The following is a 17,678-nucleotide window of genomic DNA, read 5'->3' on the forward strand; positions in this document are numbered from 1 at the left end:
TCCCAGCTGGAAATCACCCGTCACCTCTGTCTTTGATTAACAAGGAAATGTTGGAAATGAGATTTTAATGATTTGGAGGTTGGGGGAAAAAAACACTTGTTTGCTGTAAGTCAGGGGGTTTAAATACCTGCAGATTTCACATTTATATATATTTATTTTGTGTCTCCTCAGAGGAACTGTCTATCAGCATATCAGTGTCCAACTCCCAGATACAAGAAAATGTGGTAAGCCATCACACACAAACAGATTTTTTTTTCTCTTTATTTCAGATTTGTCCCTTCTTAAAACACAATTAAGGATGTTCTCACAGTCTGAAGTGCTCTAATCTGTCTTGTTCAGGATATCAGCTCAGTGTATCAGATCTTTGCTGACGAGGTCCTCGGCTCGGGACAGTTTGGGATCGTTTATGGAGGTGAGAGGTCGTGTTAAAATGAGACATATTTTATATGCATTACAGGCAATTAAAAAGGACAAACAATCAAATGAAAATCGATCTCCTTTCTCATTTTCTGCAGGCAAACACAGAAAGACCGGCAGAGACGTGGCGATCAAAATCATCGACAAAATGCGGTTTCCTACTAAGCAGGAGAGCCAGCTGAGGAACGAGGTGGCCATACTTCAGGTGAGACGTGGCAAGCTTTATTAATTTAATGTGAGATTAAGTTAGGGCTGCACGATCAATTAAATTTTAATCTCACAATCTCGGCTTCCCACGATGAACGCAGTGATCAAACAATATTTAAAATGAGGCTGAAGATGTAATCGAGCATCATGTTTGAGGAATCCTTTTTATAGTTTTAAAAAATGGATAACATCTTTACAAAACTGTTAATTACTTCATTAGATTGCTCCAGTTGGAATCTGGTTTTCACAGATTGTCTCCTATGTGTGACAGAACCTCCACCATCCAGGAATTGTTAACCTGGAGTGCATGTTTGAGACGCCCGAGCAGGTGTTTGTGGTCATGGAGAAACTTCACGGTGACATGCTGGAGATGATTTTATCCAGCGAGAAGAGCCGGCTACCCGAACGCCTCACCAAGTTCCTGGTTACACAGGTGAGAATGTGAAAGCTCAGGCGGAAGGAGACACTTTTTTGTCTGTTTGCTTAGGCAGGGTTTATGTGGATGTCTGATAGGACTCTGATAGGAGTCATTCAGTTTGTGACTGTTGGCTCTGCAGATCCTGGTAGCCCTGAGGCATCTTCACTTCAAGAACATCGTCCACTGCGATCTGAAGCCTGAGAACGTCCTGCTGGCCTCTGCAGAGCCATTTCCTCAGGTTAGTACAAATGCACTTTCCCACACTAAAGAAGCTCACCCAGGTGTTACAACAGCCAGACTTGGTTGCTATTGCGCTGGTCCTTGATGTCATTCAGCTGCTTTCCAGGGAGCCTTGTCTTTCGATCTGACAGTACTCCACACCGGTGCACTGCAGACCACAAGAGCCAGAAGTTTTCATAGTACCGATCTCACCAAGGGTCCAGAGCAGAACGATAGTCGCTGCCACCGCTACCTTCTGTTTAATTATAAATTAGAAGGACGAGGAACTCACAGGAGAGCCAGTGGATTAATGCCGCATTTTTTCTCCCTCTCAACCAGGTGAAGCTCTGCGACTTTGGTTTCGCTCGTATCATCGGGGAGAAGTCGTTCCGCCGCTCAGTGGTCGGCACTCCGGCCTACTTGGCGCCCGAGGTGCTCCGCAGCAAAGGCTACAACCGATCTCTGGACATGTGGTCGGTCGGCGTCATTGTCTACGTCAGTCTGAGCGGGACGTTTCCCTTCAATGAGGATGAGGACATCAATGACCAGATCCAGAATGCCGCCTTCATGTACCCAGCCAACCCCTGGAAGGAGATCTCAGAAGAGGGTAAGGGAGCATCTGGACTTGGGTTCATTCATGTTCACATTTGTAACAATTTGTGTATTTTAACGCTGCTTGACTATTCTTCTCCGACAGCCAAAGACCTGATTAATAACCTGCTGCAGGTGAAGATGAGGAAGCGCTACAGCGTGGACAAGTCGCTGAGCCACCCCTGGCTGCAGGTAACCAAACTGCTTTCTTTAGAAGAGTCTGCAGTAGCGCAGGAGCTTTATTAAAGTAAATAAAGATTTAATGAAAGTAAAACATTTATTCCCCCCTTTAGGAAAAAATGTAATGAGGTCACAGAGCAAGAGGGGTGAAGGCTGGTTTCTCATTCACTACTCTTTGTGTAACCACAGGAGTCGCCCCCTGCTGGCCATTAGAAAGAATGCAGATTCATGTTGGCTTCATATTCATGTTTCAGACTTGGAAGCTGTGTCCATCTTTTGTGTACAGTCTGTGATGCAGGACATAAAGTTATTATTTTAACTCTGTTTTTGAATGATCAAATCATACCATAAATCACTGATTTAAAGGGACAGTTGACCTCTATATCAAATATACAACTATAGATTTTCTCAGACATGCTTCTTAGCAGATTTCCCTATTATGGTCATGTAACACAGCCGAGGGGCAACCAATCAGAAGAAAGGTAGCTTAATGGGGGGAGGAGGTATAATGGCTTGTTTCAAATAGAGGATGAACTGGTCCGGTCTAACATAAATAAGGATTATTTTGAGCAATGAATCATGCAAAGTTCCTGTAGCAGTCTAAGATGGAGTGAAAGCTGAGCATAAAAAAAAATAGTGTTTAATGTTGTCGTTATCGTCCAGGACTACCAGACCTGGCTGGACCTCAGGGAGTTCGAGACACGACGAGGTGAGCGATACATCACTCACGAAAGCGACGACGCCCGCTGGGAGGAATACGCTGACGAGAGAGGCTTGCACTACCCCAAACACTTCATCATGTCGCCCAACCTGGATGACATGGAGGAGGACCCCTAGAGGCCTCGGCCATGTTGACTTTTCTTAAGAGGGTTAGCCTCAAACCCGGGAAACTGTTGACAGAAGCGTCCCTGTGTAGGCCGCGGGCTTTCCCCCATGACGGCGTGTGATGACACACGAGGACACGCTGATCAGGCAGCTCACTGCAGCGATAATTCAGGTCCAGAGAATTTTAAATTTTCCAATATTTGATCTTTTTCCAGTTTCTTTTTCTTTTCTACAAAGCCATAAACAAACGGACGCTAAGAGCCGAAACACGGAAGCATCGTGTTTTTTCTCCCCAGAATTCAACTTTGGGCTTCAACGTACGTCAGCACTGCCAGCGGAGCCGTGGAAGGGCTAATCCAAAACCAAACCAACTCAACTCACTTTTACAGCTGAGATAGCACAGTTTTAGCAGGTGGTCGTTACATTTTAGCTCTAAAAAGCTGTGTAGATGTTAATGTCGTCTTTTGTGACTAACTGGAACTCACGAGAAACAAGCGCTCTCTCCTGACTGTAGTTTTTATTGATGTTGGGATGTCTTTGCACTATTGGGAAACTTTTTTTAATGAGAATTTCACTGTCAGTAAGTCTCAGTTTGGTCATCTGCAAAAGTTTGAAGCCATGTTAGCGCTCCCTTGAGGCTGCAGTTACAATCTTAAAATTAGAAAATGAATGTTGGCCAAATAGTCCACAAAAGGTTTATTCAATGCAGATTAAATTACTTTTATCCGACTACTTTTGAGAACAGATTTGGTCTTTAAAGCATCAAAAGAATGTCAATGCCACGTGCCAAGACCTGCAGTTCCTCTAATGGCCACTTGAGGCTGGCCCTGCATCTAATGATGGTTCTTAACTATGAAGTTTATTAAATGAACACTTCCTGGACTCAAATAAGAAACATTTTTTATGTACCATTAATTATTAGTAGAGTTGTTTAGTTTTTCTATTTAAAGAAACTCTTTTGCTAACAGATTTATTTTAGCTGGTGACTGATGCGGACATTATATTAAAGTTAAGTGGGTATATGCATCACTTTCTCCGACCTGTAATAATGTGGCTTTATGGCAGAAACTTTTGCAGAGGAACAAACGTGAGTTATTTTCAGAAACTCTGGAAGAGGACGAGCTGAGAAGACTCGAGCTGCTATTGTCTCCTTTGTCTTTCTGAACTCTAACGTGTTCGTCAATCCCGATCTGACTCCAGCCTGAGAATTTATTTCACATGTTTTATATTTTTGCAAGAAATGTTTTGTCATGTGGATGAAAATATTAAAGATGAACGGCAAAATGCGGGTGACTCGTTATTGTTGTGCCTGTGCCAGTCGTCTTCTGATGAGGCTCCAGCACTGTGGAAAAAACAGGCGGACGTCTTCGCAGGTCTCAACTTACTCCATAGAGTTTGAGTTTTTCAGGCATTTGCTTTGAGCATTTTCAACACAAAAACTTTGCCTTCATTTATCAGTCATAGGAAGTGATTTAAACCCTTCATTGGGCGCCAGCAGTGTGCTCTCAACAACTACTTGCACTCTTGTCACACTTTGACAGCCTATCCAAGTTTGCATGTTCTCCCTGTGCCTGTGCGCGCTCTCAGACTTCCTCTCACAGTCCAAAGACATGCGTGTTAGGTTTATTGATTGCTCTAACTGGCTGTAGGTTAGTCCTGTGATAAACTGATGACCTGGACAGGTGTCCTACGTCTCACCCTGTGACAGCTGAAACCTTGTGACCCTGCACAGATAGATGAAACTAATGGAAACACAAATTATGTGGGCAAAATGTTTAAAAAAAAAAAAAAAAATCAGATTTGGGCTTGTTTTTATTTTCAAAAATTGTAGTGTGGCTTTAATAATTGACCATAATTATAAATAAGCAATAATTAGAGAGCCAGAGACTTAAATATGCAAAATAATTATTAGTTCATCCAGTTCAGGGCTGGAGTCTATCCCAGCTACCACAGGGTGAGAGGCGGGGTACATTCTGGACAGGTCACAGGACTAACACACAGAGGGACTGACCGCCATTCACACCAACTTAGAATCATCAGGTGATCTAACCCAACTAACTGCGTGTCTTTGGACTGTGGGAGGAAGCCCGAGTACCTGGAAAGAACCCGTGAAGTTCATGTGGGGGGGATTTTATCACATTTTGAGATTTTAAAGGCTCACAACAGCATAACGCATAAATATAGACACAGACGTGTGTGCGTGTCTTAAATCATCATCTAAAGCCTCTTTAGGGCGACTGTGTCCATAAATCTGACCAAATTAATGAAGACTAACACAAATCTTTATTTTATTCATTTATTTTTAACTTGTTTTAAGTTAAAAAATATGCTCTGTGGAAAAAATATTAATGAAGGATGTAAATCTTCAGTGTAGATCTTTTATAAACTGCTCGCAGTGAGGTTTGTGGATTTCTTGAGGAACATATCAATTTCGGGTCAATTTCTGGAAATACACATTACTGCTGCTGTTTTTTTTTTTTTCAATTTTCAATTACTATTTTAATAATTCTAAATAACCACTGCACTAAGTTCCCCTTAAAATTGGGCAGAGTGTACATACATATTTTGGTTGGATGTAGCATGAATTTGAATTTGGGGTGGGCTGACCCTGAATTTGCCAATTTTTAAGCTACACACAAAGTCTGATGTATCTATTGTGAATTAGCTCCAATCTCAAGGATTTAAAAAGCACAAGTGTTTCTATAATTTTGGATGCCGGTGGCAGATTCAAGGTGACAAACGCTTCAAACGTCTTCGCGCCAGACAGGTTTAATGAAATCACGCAATCCCTTCCAAATGTACTAGTCAGACCCTTCAGCGAGGGACCCCATGAATCAGAGGAAAAGCTGATAGCGATCTGCAGCAGGATGTTTGGAAATGATCATTTAATTACCAGTCCTGAACCCGATCGCCTTGCTCGCCGCTCGTCTGGAGGGCCGCTGCTTGTTTTGGCAGCAGCGACCCCACCGCCACTGCCACCACATGTAACCGAATCTTTTAATTGCTACCGGAGGAGAGATGGGCTCGTTGTGAATGGCTGCTGCACAACAGTGAGCTCAGCTAACTGCTTCAAGATGTGCAGGATGGCAGCCGGCTGACCGATGGAACGAGATCTTCCTACGTGAGATGACCTATGACCCGAAGTGTTGCCCAGTTTAATCCAGTGATTTAGTGTCTGGTGTCCATAATCTGACAAATCTTTATCACCAGTTAGACAAGAACAGTCCACGAATGTTCAAAAATGTTTATTTATAGGTCATAAAACTACACAATGTGTTTTCCTTAAATATGTTTTAAAACACATCAGAACATGATCTTTTAAACCAACAGACAACTTGTAATGTTGACTCTGACACTCCCTAAGTTAAAGTGCCAAAAACTGCAGTTCCTCTAATGTCCACTTGAGGCTGTCTCCATAAGTCCCCATAGACTTCCATATTAAAAAGTTCAACTTTACAGCAGAAACAAACATGTTTACAGCTACAAAAGAACAGTTTTGGCCTTTTTGGATAGTTTCCTCCTTCATAATGACTCTACAGGAGTGAATCTAATTAATGACTCACCCATTTTGAATTTCACACAGGCTTAAAGGAAGTGATGAAGCAGCCGTTCTGCTGGTTTTCAGCTCTGTAAATCTCTTTGTTTGCTTTGTGGTGCAGTCAGTTCAAGAAGTTTGGGACAGCGTAGTTGTTTACACTCACTTCTGACTCGGCAGCCAAACTTTCACAGTCGTCTCTTTCAGGCGAACTTGAGCTCGGTGAATCCGGCCACAGGCAGCGGTGCCGGGCTCTTCTTCTTCTCGAGCTTCAGCCCCTCTGGTTTCTGGGGTTTGGCAAGGCGACTGGGGTGCAGCAGGCTGAAGAAATGGAAGCGCTCGCCCATCTTGGCGGGGTTGGTCAGCATGTTGTAGCTGCTGATAAGCTGCTTCCTGGTGGACGGGTCGCTGCAGTTCCTCAGCAGAACCTGCGGAGAACAACCGGGGGTTAAAGCCTCGGGACATACTGTGTGTGTCTGATATTTTTCTAACTGTGGGCCACAACGTGTCACTCAGAAACACTGAAATGTTTTTGGATCATCTTACAATCATACGATGTTTTACTTTTCTTTGTGCTTGTTTTTTTAGTTCACAACGTAAAAGTTTCACTGAACTAACAGCTCCACCTGCCCAGAAATGGTGACAATATCTCTGCTGAAAGTTTTTCACCGCACAGCATTTTTCTGCAGAATTTTCTGCATAAGTTGTAATATTTTTAAACTTGTGAATGAATTTTTGCATAAACCTGGCGGGAATGCACCCTAAAAGGTCTGTATATTCAAATTTTAACCTGAAACTAAGAAAAAGGAGCAGTGACTCACACTCTTTGGTGTTGGATTTCCACAAAATGAGGAAATTACACTAAAAGAAATCATGCTGATTGTTTTTATTCGCATCTGTCAGTGATGAAGACTCACCTGCATCCTGGTGTCGATACCCATGTTCTTCAGGAACGTCCTCTGAGTGACGGGGCCGAGACAGGCCACGCCTCCTCCCGCCATCCTCCGCAGATAGTTGAAATCCACGTCGGCGGTGAGGTCGGCAGAGCCAGGGGAGGCGAGGACATCATGGAGCTGGTGACCTTTAAAACCCTGACCAACAGCAAAGGAGCAAAATGATGAGCAAACCTATGATGGGTTCAATGCCAAACCTTATTTACAGTGGCAGTAGCAAATTTGAGCTAAGTAGGGGCTTCTTATACTGGTTTTTCCTTCAAACTACATGAGGGGATGTTTAAGAAGTACAGCATGTATAAAAGGTTTAAAACTAAACCTATTTCTAACCATCTAAAAAGATTCTAACCAAGTAAAAAAAAAAATGCTGTGAAATCTTGGCAACCTCAGAAGAAGAATTGAGGAAGAGGAGCGACGGGCCGGTTGACCCTGGTTTCCCCCTGCCTGACGCACAGGAGCCTTTCTGCTTCCTACAGCTGCTTCCTTCCACTAGAGCTGAACAAAACATGCTCACATGAAGGTAAACCTCAAACTGGTCCTCACGAAGACAAAAGAATTACAAAGCACGACAGCTGGAGGACACACGGAGTGCACTGTTTGTGACCAATAAATACGACAATTAAAGACTCAAAATACATCAAACTCTGAATCGCTCCTATCAAAATGTGTGCATGAGGTCTGAAAACACTGATGGAAGTATTAGAGACTGCATAAAAGTCAACCTGTTTTTACTACTGTTGTGTAAAATGATTAACTGCGTACTCATACCTACTAATTCAGTTTAAACATTAAAGCATTCAGTTTATTAACAAAAATCTCTGGTTGCAGCCAAGCAGCAGCTTCTGAGGCTAAAACATGCAAGTGCACAAAAACTGCAGTTCCTCTAACGTCCACTTGAGGCTGTCTCGAAAAACAAGTCAGTTCCCATACACAAAAATGTCCAACATGTCTACAGCCTGCTACAAAAAAACTGTTTCGGCCTCTGGAAAGCTTTACCCTTCATAAAAACTGTATAGGGGAGATTTTTTTCCCAGTTCATTCACATTTATACTCCATTAATGCTTAAAGTTAGGGGCGTGGTCACTCTGGCAGACAGGTAACCTCGAGAGAGGAAGCAGTGTTGAAACATGAAATTTTTGGATGATATTAGTATGTTAATTAGCACTAATTAGCAGGTATCTGTGTCAGCTGTACAGTTTATGATAAAGCGTGCTAAATAGCTAGAAATGGTAACCTCCATCTTTTGTGTACAGTCTATGGCCAGTCCCTCTTGTAGTTAGGAACAGTTGGATAAAAACTACCAAACATGAAAGAAAATTAAGTCTCACCATTCTGTTGTATTCGCAGGATGAGTAATTCCATAACTAGCGTGAATGACATCCCAAAAATCCCTCCTTGAGGCCCAGGTGGGGTCACTGTGGGCAGACCCATCCAGCCCACTGTGGGATGTGCCCGACAGCACATGTCGGGCACATCTGCACTGTGGGCTGCCCACATTAAGCAGAGAGGGGCCCACAGTGGGGCCCACAGTGGGACCCGCAGCGTACCCACCGTACACCCACACCCTAGGTGAGGGCTGCCATACATGCCCCACACAGGCCACACTGTACGATGCCCACATGTGCCCCAAAGTTCCATTTCACGGTGGCACAATCCACCGCAGTAACTGAGGATTTTTTACAATATGCAGACTTGGATGTTATTATCTGGCTGACTTTGAACATATGTGACACAGGAAGCTTTAGCAGGCGAGCTTGATGTGTGTATCGTACTCTGAATGTGTCCGTCTTGGTTCCATTGTGGCCATAGTCGATGATCAGCGCCGCACCGCCGTCCTCTATGATGCGCCGGGCCAGCTGCTGCACAAGGACCCCGCCCTCTGCAGACACCTCCACATGATCCCGGGTTTCGTCTGCCTGACACACACACACACACACACACACACACACACACACACACACACAGAGTAACTTAATAATACATGGCTTCACTCTCTATCATCTCTGCTGGAGACAAAAACACAGCTGGACTGTAAACACACACAGGTCAGGTTTCCACCTTTTAAAGGTGGACTGGACATTTTTTTGGAATTATTTATTGATCAAAAGCTGAAATTTCCTCAAGTTCGAGCTTTGAGCTTCTCAAATGTGATGTTTTCTTTTCTGCTTTATTTAGTGTTAATTTTTCTTTGACTGGAACAAAATTCAAATCAATTCAATTCAATTTTATTTATGTAGCGCCAAATCACAACAACAGTCACCTCAAGGCGCTTTATATTGTAAGGTAGACCCTACAATAATACAAAATTGAACAAATGACACGTGCAGACGTCTTGTTGAACTCTGAACATTTTCCCTTTTTCAAATAGTCCATAAACAAATGCAGTGTGATAAACCTGATCGGAACAAGTGAAGAGAGTTCAATTCAGCAGTTTGATTCCTGTTTATAAAAAAGCTAAACTTAATCTCTCATTTTGTCTTCCTACATTTCCCATGATACCTCATAAACAACCCTCAGGTACAGTTATCCACCATTTAATGTGGGAAAAGGATCATTTAAAAGGTGAATCTTCAATACAGACGCAGAAATAATATTGGCTGAAACAGAGTTTCAAAAATCAGTGAAATTACGATGGCCACGCCCATCTTTTATAGATAGTTAATGAGCCAGAAATAGAAAAAAAATGGGGTTTTTTCTTCCTTTCTGTTGCCTTGCAGATCCCTCAAACCATCTTAAGGGGGCTGTATCTGCGACAGGTGAGAGATGAGCTTCATCAGTTTTATTCATAATCATAGTTATGACACCATGAATGCTGCGTTAACCAAGCCCCCTTGCCACCCGCAGTGATGTGCACCTATAGTGAAGGTAAACCAAGACATGGTTCCCAGGTTCCAATCAAACCCACTGGCATTCAGGCATGGGTGAGCGCCCCATAATGAGGAAATAAACACCGACACACCCGCTACACCTCCTGACCCGGACAAACAAAATGTCTGGTCACTGTAAACTCATCGAAGCAACGTTAGTGTTTCTCGGATGTTCCTGCCAAAGTTGGCAAAGTCAGGTCCTGGCACAAAGATTAGTGATCTTCATATGTCACATTTTATGCAACCTCCATGTGGAGCATCACGACTACCAGGACCTTTCCCACCGTTTACACCACGGGTGGGGGAACTCCAGGCCTCAACGGCCGGTGTCCTGCAGGTTTTAGATGTGTCCTAGCTGATTCAAATGGCTAAATTACCTCCTCAACATGTCTTGAAGTTCTCCAGAGGCCTGGTAATGATCTAATCATTTGATTCAGGTGTATTGACCCAGTATGATATCTAAAACCTGCAGGACACTGGTCCTTGAGGCCTGGAGTTCCCTACACCTGGTTTACACAGTGAAGAAAAGAGCCTTACAACTAAAGGTCCTCGACATCTTCCTACCCGGGATAGCTGCATCCATCAAAAGCACCAATGGAACCTTCAGTAGGGTAGTTCTAGTCCTGTAGAACATTTCCAGCAGTAACTAATCCCTTAAGAGAGTCACAATTACTCCAGCAGTTTACCTCCACTTTCTGAAATTTCTTCACTTCGACATTCAAACCACTGGGCAGAAATCTCCTCACCTCAACAGCCAGCACATGACTTCAAACTGTTCCAAAACTACATCTACTCAAGTGTTTATATTTTCCACAGTGCAGAGGAGAAACAATTCTCCTTTAATCCAAACATCCAGACTTTTATATCCTTGGAGGTTTATCTGAACTTACAAAAGCAGTTTTTTTTCACCCACTTTAAAGACTGATGTCCTTCAGTCTTTTAAACGCTGTGGAAATTGACTCTTCACACAGACTCTCTGAGGTTTGTTTTACAGCCCTCATCTGGTTTTTTATTGCCCACATTTATGCCATCTATACATCCACAGCTTGCTTGATTTGGCCTCTCCAGCTCAGCTCAGACACTTTGAACATCCTGCCAAAGGTCTGACATCATCATCATTATTACTGTCATCGTCTTCCTCGGCAGCAGAGGCAGAAGCGGGTCTTAATAAAAGGCGGATTCATTTCTCTTTGAGGTCATCTGAGCCTTTAAAATTCAAACAATGAGCCACTTTATCTGGTTTCAAGAACCAGAGAGGCCTTAATAAACTGTGATGTGGTAACCATAAAGGAGTGTAGATTTTATTTGGAAACTGTAAAAAGCAGATGTTAATAAATGTGCGCTTTGCTTTCCTGGACACAGAAGCTCTACATTTACTGACCTGCACGAGCGACGTCGAGGCCAGGGTCGGAGCCGGCGCCACGACAAACCTCAACGTGTCCGGCTTCTCTGGGTCGATGTCCACCAACACCTCCCTCCAGCCTTTCTCCGTCCTCTGCCCCAAACAGAGAAATGAACATGTTTAGATGGGCCTCTGTGGACAAAACAGCTGAAAGGCGTTCTTATTATGAGGGCGCTGCAGGTGTAAACAGCAAACATCAGAGGAACAGCCACTCAGAAACCTTCGCACAAGACATGAAAACTCTGTTTTTCATATGGTTTCATTTAAACTTAATATATAGCATAATGACTTCACTACATGTTTTTCTTGTTAACACAAAGATTCACTAATTTTCACTTTGCTAAAAATCAGATACGGAAAAATTAATCAAAGAACTGTCGCTGCTAAATTACACAAATAACCTATCATATAAACAGCCTATCCTTCACCAAACACAGCCGTTAAATACTTGGCATTTTTAAGGACTTCTTGTGTTTTGATTTGGTGCCATCTGGTGGTAGGACCAATCATGACAGTGTAGTCAAATGCAATGCAAGACCACAGTATACAGAGAGGACTTCAGGGACTAATACGACAGTAAAGAAAAAGCTTTATTGCTACATAAATATTGCACACACTGTGGTTTTAAATCTCACCTGGAATTTGTGAATTGGCAGGGCGTCAAAGAACTCATGAGCGACAAAGACACTAAATCCTGGAAGAAGAGGAAAAACTCAATGAAAATAAGATAAGATAACCTTTATTAGTCCCACACGTGGGAAATTTGTTAAATAAAAACAGAGAAAGACAACCAAGACTAGCACAAAACGGTAGTCCATGATTGCAGAATCTAACTGCTAAAACTTTAAAAATTACAAGAAAGTAAATAGGAGGTAAGAACGAAGCTCAGAATGAGCGGAGCTGCTGTAACAGGCTGACACGCAGCGAAAAGTGAAAAACTATATTTTAATAGAGATTAAAAGCTAACACATAAAGAACTCAAATGGTAAACAGTAACAGTAAAAGAATATATATCAGCCTGAAGCCTGATAAAGCCTGATGTCCTCAGATCAATTCAGGACTGAAAATACTCACTGTCAAAACCACAAACTGTATATAACTGTATATAAAAAAAACAGGGAACACTTCCTCAAACCTGCAATTTTTCCTCCTCCGGTAGCAGAATGGTTTCTTATTGTAAAGATATTTCTGAGGTAATGACCCAACTTTTCATTTGATGTACAAGTAGAGGCTTTCCTAATGAGCCTATGGACTCGGTGTTAGTAAAGTCTTACTGAATAAAACAAGAGGTTTAATATGTGATTAACAGTCAAATTTAGAGTGGATGTTAAAGTAGGGTATGATTTGATGAGTGTGCAGTGTACCTCACTTGTCAAATCTGGCTTCAAAACATAAAATGTCAATGGCCAAAACACTCATAGAAGAAAAAATTACTTTGGTTACCAGTTTCAGGTATTTTCATTTTAACACAAACTCCTAAACTATAGATGGACTAACGGTGTTTATGTGCTCACTTTAACCAGGAAAAACCCTGCTAACACCTCCAGGTTCTCTAATTCTGTGGCATGGAGATGTTCCATATAAACCAATATGACCACAGCCTGCTTTCTGCTCCAGTGTACCTGCCGGGACATCGTCTAACCGGTGGTACCACGACACCGGCAGCCCTGCATCAGTTTCTCCGCGGCGGTAAACCGGATCATCTTCTGCGTCGGCCTCCTGGCTGCGGTTTCCCGTCAGATTCTGAGCCTGAAGCAGACTCAGAGCCGGACTCACCTCGACCAGGTGCAGCGACACAGAGGCCCCGCCCAGCACCGACTGCAACTGACTGAAAACCTGAAGAGAGGAAAAATTGCAACTTGATGACACAGATGTTTCCACTTTGGGGTGAAATCTTTTTACTCTTTTTTTAGAAAAGCATTAAGCCTGGCTGACGTACTCTGAGGACGTCGCTCGCCAGCGATCCTTTTCCGGGTCCGAGCTCAACCAGCTGCAGCTGTTTGGGTTGACCAGCCCCCATCCACTCACTGATGATCCACACTCCGATCAGCTGGAGGAGGCCAAACATGTTTGAACCAGCAAGAGAAGTACAAAATTTTCTTATCTTACTGAATCTAAACGTGCTGCTTTCAAGGAAAGTCAAGTCATTTCCGCCATATGTAGCGGTACAGTACACAGTGAAACGAGACAGCATTCCTCCAAGACCATGGTGCTACATATAACAGTAAAGACAGGACTGCATAAAGTGCAAGTGTGTGAAAATGGCAAAAAAACAGTGCAACAGCACGATACAGACACAACACGGTGCAGAGACCTTCATACCTGGATCACCAGGTCTGTGAGATCCGTGACATTAAACAGCTGAACTTTATACAAAAGGAACTTTTTTGTGATCTTTTTGTACTGCACATGAACACTGATTTCAAGCAGCATGAAAAAAAACAAAATCTTACTCATCTGTCTTCTTGTCCTGATCATATCATATTCACATCATACTCATTATATTCCAGGGTTTAAACAAAGGAAAACTCACAAAAAAACTTCTTTAAAACCACACTGCCTGTCATTTATCTTTTCGGTAGGTATTTTTTAAAAAAAAGTATGTATATATTTTATTATACATTCATAGTCATCATATGCATTCATAGTAAAAGGCTGTATTTACATTCTGCCTCTGTGGTAAGAAAATGCATTGACCGACCATAGGTGTTTAAAGCCACAATCTTAATTTCAAACTCTTTGAGTCTCTGAGTCATCACTTTTTCCGTGTGACTCCTGGATCACTGGAAGAACTCGGTTTTTGAGCACGTTTTTAGTTTTGTTCATTCCTCAAAAAGCAAGAGGACAAGCTGAAGCCCACAAACTGTGACCAGCTCTGAGACGGTCAGAGCACCAATGAAGGACGAATTTATCGTCATCAATCAGCATTTGACCTAGAAGCTGATCCCACGTGCCATGAGAACAGGGCTGTGCCGTGAGAACAGGGCTGTGCCATTTCATACCATACTTGCAAATACCGCTATAAATTTTTACATGATATAAAAGCGTCATATCATGATATCTATGACACAGGACCAGCACACACAAATACTAAAAACAAATTAATAATAATTTTCAAAATATTTTGGAACATATTTATTATTGATGAAGTATGTGTCTACCGCTAACAGTAAAATGACCGATGAAGGCCGATCAAAGACACGTTTACCTGATGTGAACAGTGTATACAAGAGGCCGGCTGAGTGGAAACATCATGTAAAATGAAACTGAAAGTTTGAGGTGTTTTTCCAGCCTCACCTCTCCAAAGATCTGGCTGATTTCTGGTGAAGTGATGAAATCTCCTTCAGGTCCCAGCATGTTGTTTCTCACATAATAACCCTGAGAGGGGGAAAAACAAAAAAGGAAAGGATACTCACTAAAAACAGAAAAACAGAAAACCCAGAATGTAAAAACAATGACTTCTTTTTTTATTATTTCTCTCAAATAATAATGACAATAAAAAAGAAAAGCTGGCATTTACTTCCAAGTATAATCTGAAATATAATCAGTTGTTTGGCTATAAAATGTGAGAAAATGTTAAAATGACTGTTAATGTCTTATTTTGCACACAAGAGTTTTTTTCCATTAGAGAGGAAATATCAAAATAAAAGCACAGATTAAAGATGACGTCCTTGTAGTCTTTGGACCTCTCCTGTTTTCCTGTATTTTCTCTCATATACTTGCTGTTAAAGCAGTGGATGTTCAATCGATACAGTCTAGAAAATAGAAACATATGAGTGTCTTCCCCTCATTCACAGTGGCTCTTGGCATCATTAGTGATGCCTTAAACCCCTTCAATGGAATATAAACAACCCCTAACCTGACCTGACCTGACCTGGCAGCTTCCCCTGCCCTGTGTGAATATCAGAGTCAGCATCATGTGTAAGACACCACTCTAACACAATCAGCTGCTGCTTTTATGTGCTAACACTATCATCAGATTGGTGGTTACCACAAAGGCCCAAAGAGATCAGAACACAGGAGTCACTGTGAGGTCTGGGTGTTCATAATTTGACACATTCCAGATGTAGGACAGCTCTTTGATCACTAAGATGTATTTGGTAATCTTGGATTGAATTAATTACAGAAGACCCGCTCTGCTTTTCCTTATTCTGTTCTAATATTGGACGTTCATGTTAAACATCACCAAAGTTTTAAATTATGAGGTCAGTGTATGTGTAAGTAATCACTATGAACCAGAAGCTCTGAACACCCAGTTTCATACAGCTTTTTCTACTCCTGGATCTTCATAATATGGGAATAGGATATCCATAATATAGTCATCTCAGGCTCAGAAGCCACACCCACCTGCTGGGCAAACCTTCTGTTTATATAGGCACCCAATCAGAACTCTGGCACACGCTTAAGGTGGAGTTAATCATTATGTACCTTCACAGGGTTGGTGAGCACCTCCCTCATGTACTCTGCCACAGGGATTGGCCCCGTGGCTTTTATTTTGGAGGTCAGGTGGCGCAGCATGGAAGGTGGTGTGTTGTTTCCATCAGGTGGAGAGCTGCAGAAGAGTTTGGAAGGGGCTGCTTGCCATCGCACTGTCACACAGAAACATTCAATTAATGCATTAAAAAAAACTTCTTCTTTTTTTTTTCGGGGGGGCGAGTATTTGACTCCAAAACATAAAATCACATTCAGTAAGCCATTTTTATTCTACTTTATTTTACTGTTTCATTTAATTACATTTTTTACTTCATAAAAGATACTTTACATCCCCTTCAGGGGTCGCCACGGCGGATCACCTGCCTCTCATACCATCTCATACCGTCCCCCATGTTTATCTACACTAATAAACTATTAATTGAATTTATTACCTAAATTGACCTCTCACCTGCTGTTGACGGCCTGACAGGGTGGATAAAACCTCTGCTGAGCAGCGGCTGTGCTTTAACACAGAGAAGAGCCCTCATTCTGCTTCACAGGAAAGAACAGAACCGCCTCATTACTGGATTTTACTTTAACCACATGGAGGGACTATGCTCTCTGACAGCACAGCGGCTAGCCGGTTAGCTTCAACTACGAGGCCATTAATGATACAAAAACAACCGAAACCTGACGTCAGAGGTGACGTTTCATCACCTGGTACACATGATAAAAACGTCTGAATGCGTTTATTGATATCCGTGTGTAAGTTACAGCAGGTCAAAAGCTGCACCGTCCCCGTGCAAAAAGGTTAAAGCTACACATGCTAACGCTAAGCTCGTCGCAGTAATAGAGATACCATCCGGTTAAGCTTCAAAATAAAACTTAAAGAATGTGACTCTCAACGAGACTGATAAGATATACAATAAATATAAATTATTGTACGAAAACCCAAAGCAGCAATAAAAAAATTATAAAGTAATAGTATAAATAGGCCAACATTTTTCTAATGCATCTGAATTATGTTTCATGCCTATAACATTGATACATTGTGCACGACTTGAAAACCACAACGATACATTTTTCTTATTTCTTAATCTTCAGTCTCTGTGAATTTGTCTCTATTTATTCCAGAGCACATTAAGCACAAACCTGTCCTTCAGTGTCCAGTTACATTTTGTGTAACCATTGTGGAAAGTAGCTTTCCCATTAATAGTCATTGACATTTTATTTTGAAAGATCTTCCTCCATTTCCTTTGACATCGTGTTTCATAACAGCACATTGGCGCTTCAGACAGACAACAAACGCTGTGATTGGAGAACAGACGGTTACGTAGGGGATAAAAAATGTAAACTCGTTTTTTATATTTGATTTAATTTTTTTTTTTTTTTAATCTCATTTAGATTTATTTGTTTTTATGTAACGAATCAATCTTCTCAATCGCCAAAAATCTTCTGTTAATTTGTGCCAAGTATCGACATCACACCTCAGTCAAAAATATAAAAATAAAAACCGATGCTGTCTTATATCTTATATTTGAGGTTCATTGCAAATAAAGGTCCGTAAACTCATTTAGAAGGGATGCTTCTCTGGGAGACCAGAACTTGCCTGAGAATTGTCACATTTTAAAGGTTTCTTCTGTAATGATGC

The 17,678-nt window shown here is 41.9% G+C and overlaps 2 protein-coding genes across 4 annotated transcripts in view; one reads left to right on the forward strand and one right to left on the reverse strand.

The window, feature by feature from the left end:
* LOC100705149 (serine/threonine-protein kinase D3) overlaps positions 1–4,143 on the forward strand; it is a 54,414-nt gene extending 50,271 nt beyond the window's left edge. Inside the window, exons 12-19 of one of the 2 annotated variants that reach the window (XM_003446654.5) lie at positions 172–224; positions 340–412; positions 516–622; positions 896–1,057; positions 1,182–1,280; positions 1,601–1,868; positions 1,959–2,044; positions 2,696–4,143. In XM_003446654.5, coding sequence (XP_003446702.1) covers positions 172–224; positions 340–412; positions 516–622; positions 896–1,057; positions 1,182–1,280; positions 1,601–1,868; positions 1,959–2,044; positions 2,696–2,869 — 1,022 coding nt within the window. In that variant the 3' untranslated portion in view covers positions 2,870–4,143. The remainder of the gene's footprint in view (positions 1–171; positions 225–339; positions 413–515; positions 623–895; positions 1,058–1,181; positions 1,281–1,600; positions 1,869–1,958; positions 2,045–2,695) is intronic. The other variant, XM_005452412.4, reaches the window with a different exon arrangement.
* A 1,944-nt stretch (positions 4,144–6,087) lies between these two features.
* ndufaf7 (NADH:ubiquinone oxidoreductase complex assembly factor 7) lies at positions 6,088–17,262 on the reverse strand. Of its 2 annotated transcripts, none has more exons than XM_013272284.2 (11): positions 17,180–17,262; positions 16,497–16,576; positions 16,043–16,203; positions 14,912–14,992; positions 13,554–13,664; positions 13,237–13,450; positions 12,250–12,308; positions 11,594–11,707; positions 9,118–9,261; positions 7,310–7,483; positions 6,088–6,820 (listed from the first exon to the last, which is right to left on the reverse strand). In XM_013272284.2, the coding sequence occupies exons 1-11, from the start codon at positions 17,251–17,253 to the stop codon at positions 6,596–6,598; spliced, it is 1,437 nt and encodes a 478-aa protein (XP_013127738.1). In that variant the 5' UTR covers positions 17,254–17,262; the 3' UTR covers positions 6,088–6,595. The 2 variants fall into 2 exon arrangements, with proteins under 2 accessions (XP_013127738.1, XP_013127739.1); XM_013272285.2 differs by lacking the exon at positions 17,180–17,262 and adding an exon at positions 16,745–16,891.
* Positions 17,263–17,678: the final 416 nt, after the last annotated feature.

This window comes from Oreochromis niloticus, linkage group LG15 (assembly GCF_001858045.2).
Source record: "Oreochromis niloticus isolate F11D_XX linkage group LG15, O_niloticus_UMD_NMBU, whole genome shotgun sequence".
Classification (NCBI taxonomy): Eukaryota; Metazoa; Chordata; class Actinopteri; order Cichliformes; family Cichlidae; genus Oreochromis; species Oreochromis niloticus.

Bases quoted from the DNA above. Each gene is read 5' to 3' on its own strand.
- ndufaf7 (XM_013272284.2), bottom strand. From the start codon at position 17,253: ATGTCAATGACTATTAATGGGAAAGCTACTTTCCACAATGGTTACACA. The intron at 16,577-17,179 runs GTTTGTGCTTAA...CCTGTGAAGCAG, and splicing joins AACTGGACACTGAAGGACAG to AATGAGGGCTCTTCTCTGTG. The intron at 9,262-11,593 runs GTCAGTAAATGT...TGTGTGTGTCAG, and splicing joins CCTCGACGTCGCTCGTGCAG to GCAGACGAAACCCGGGATCA.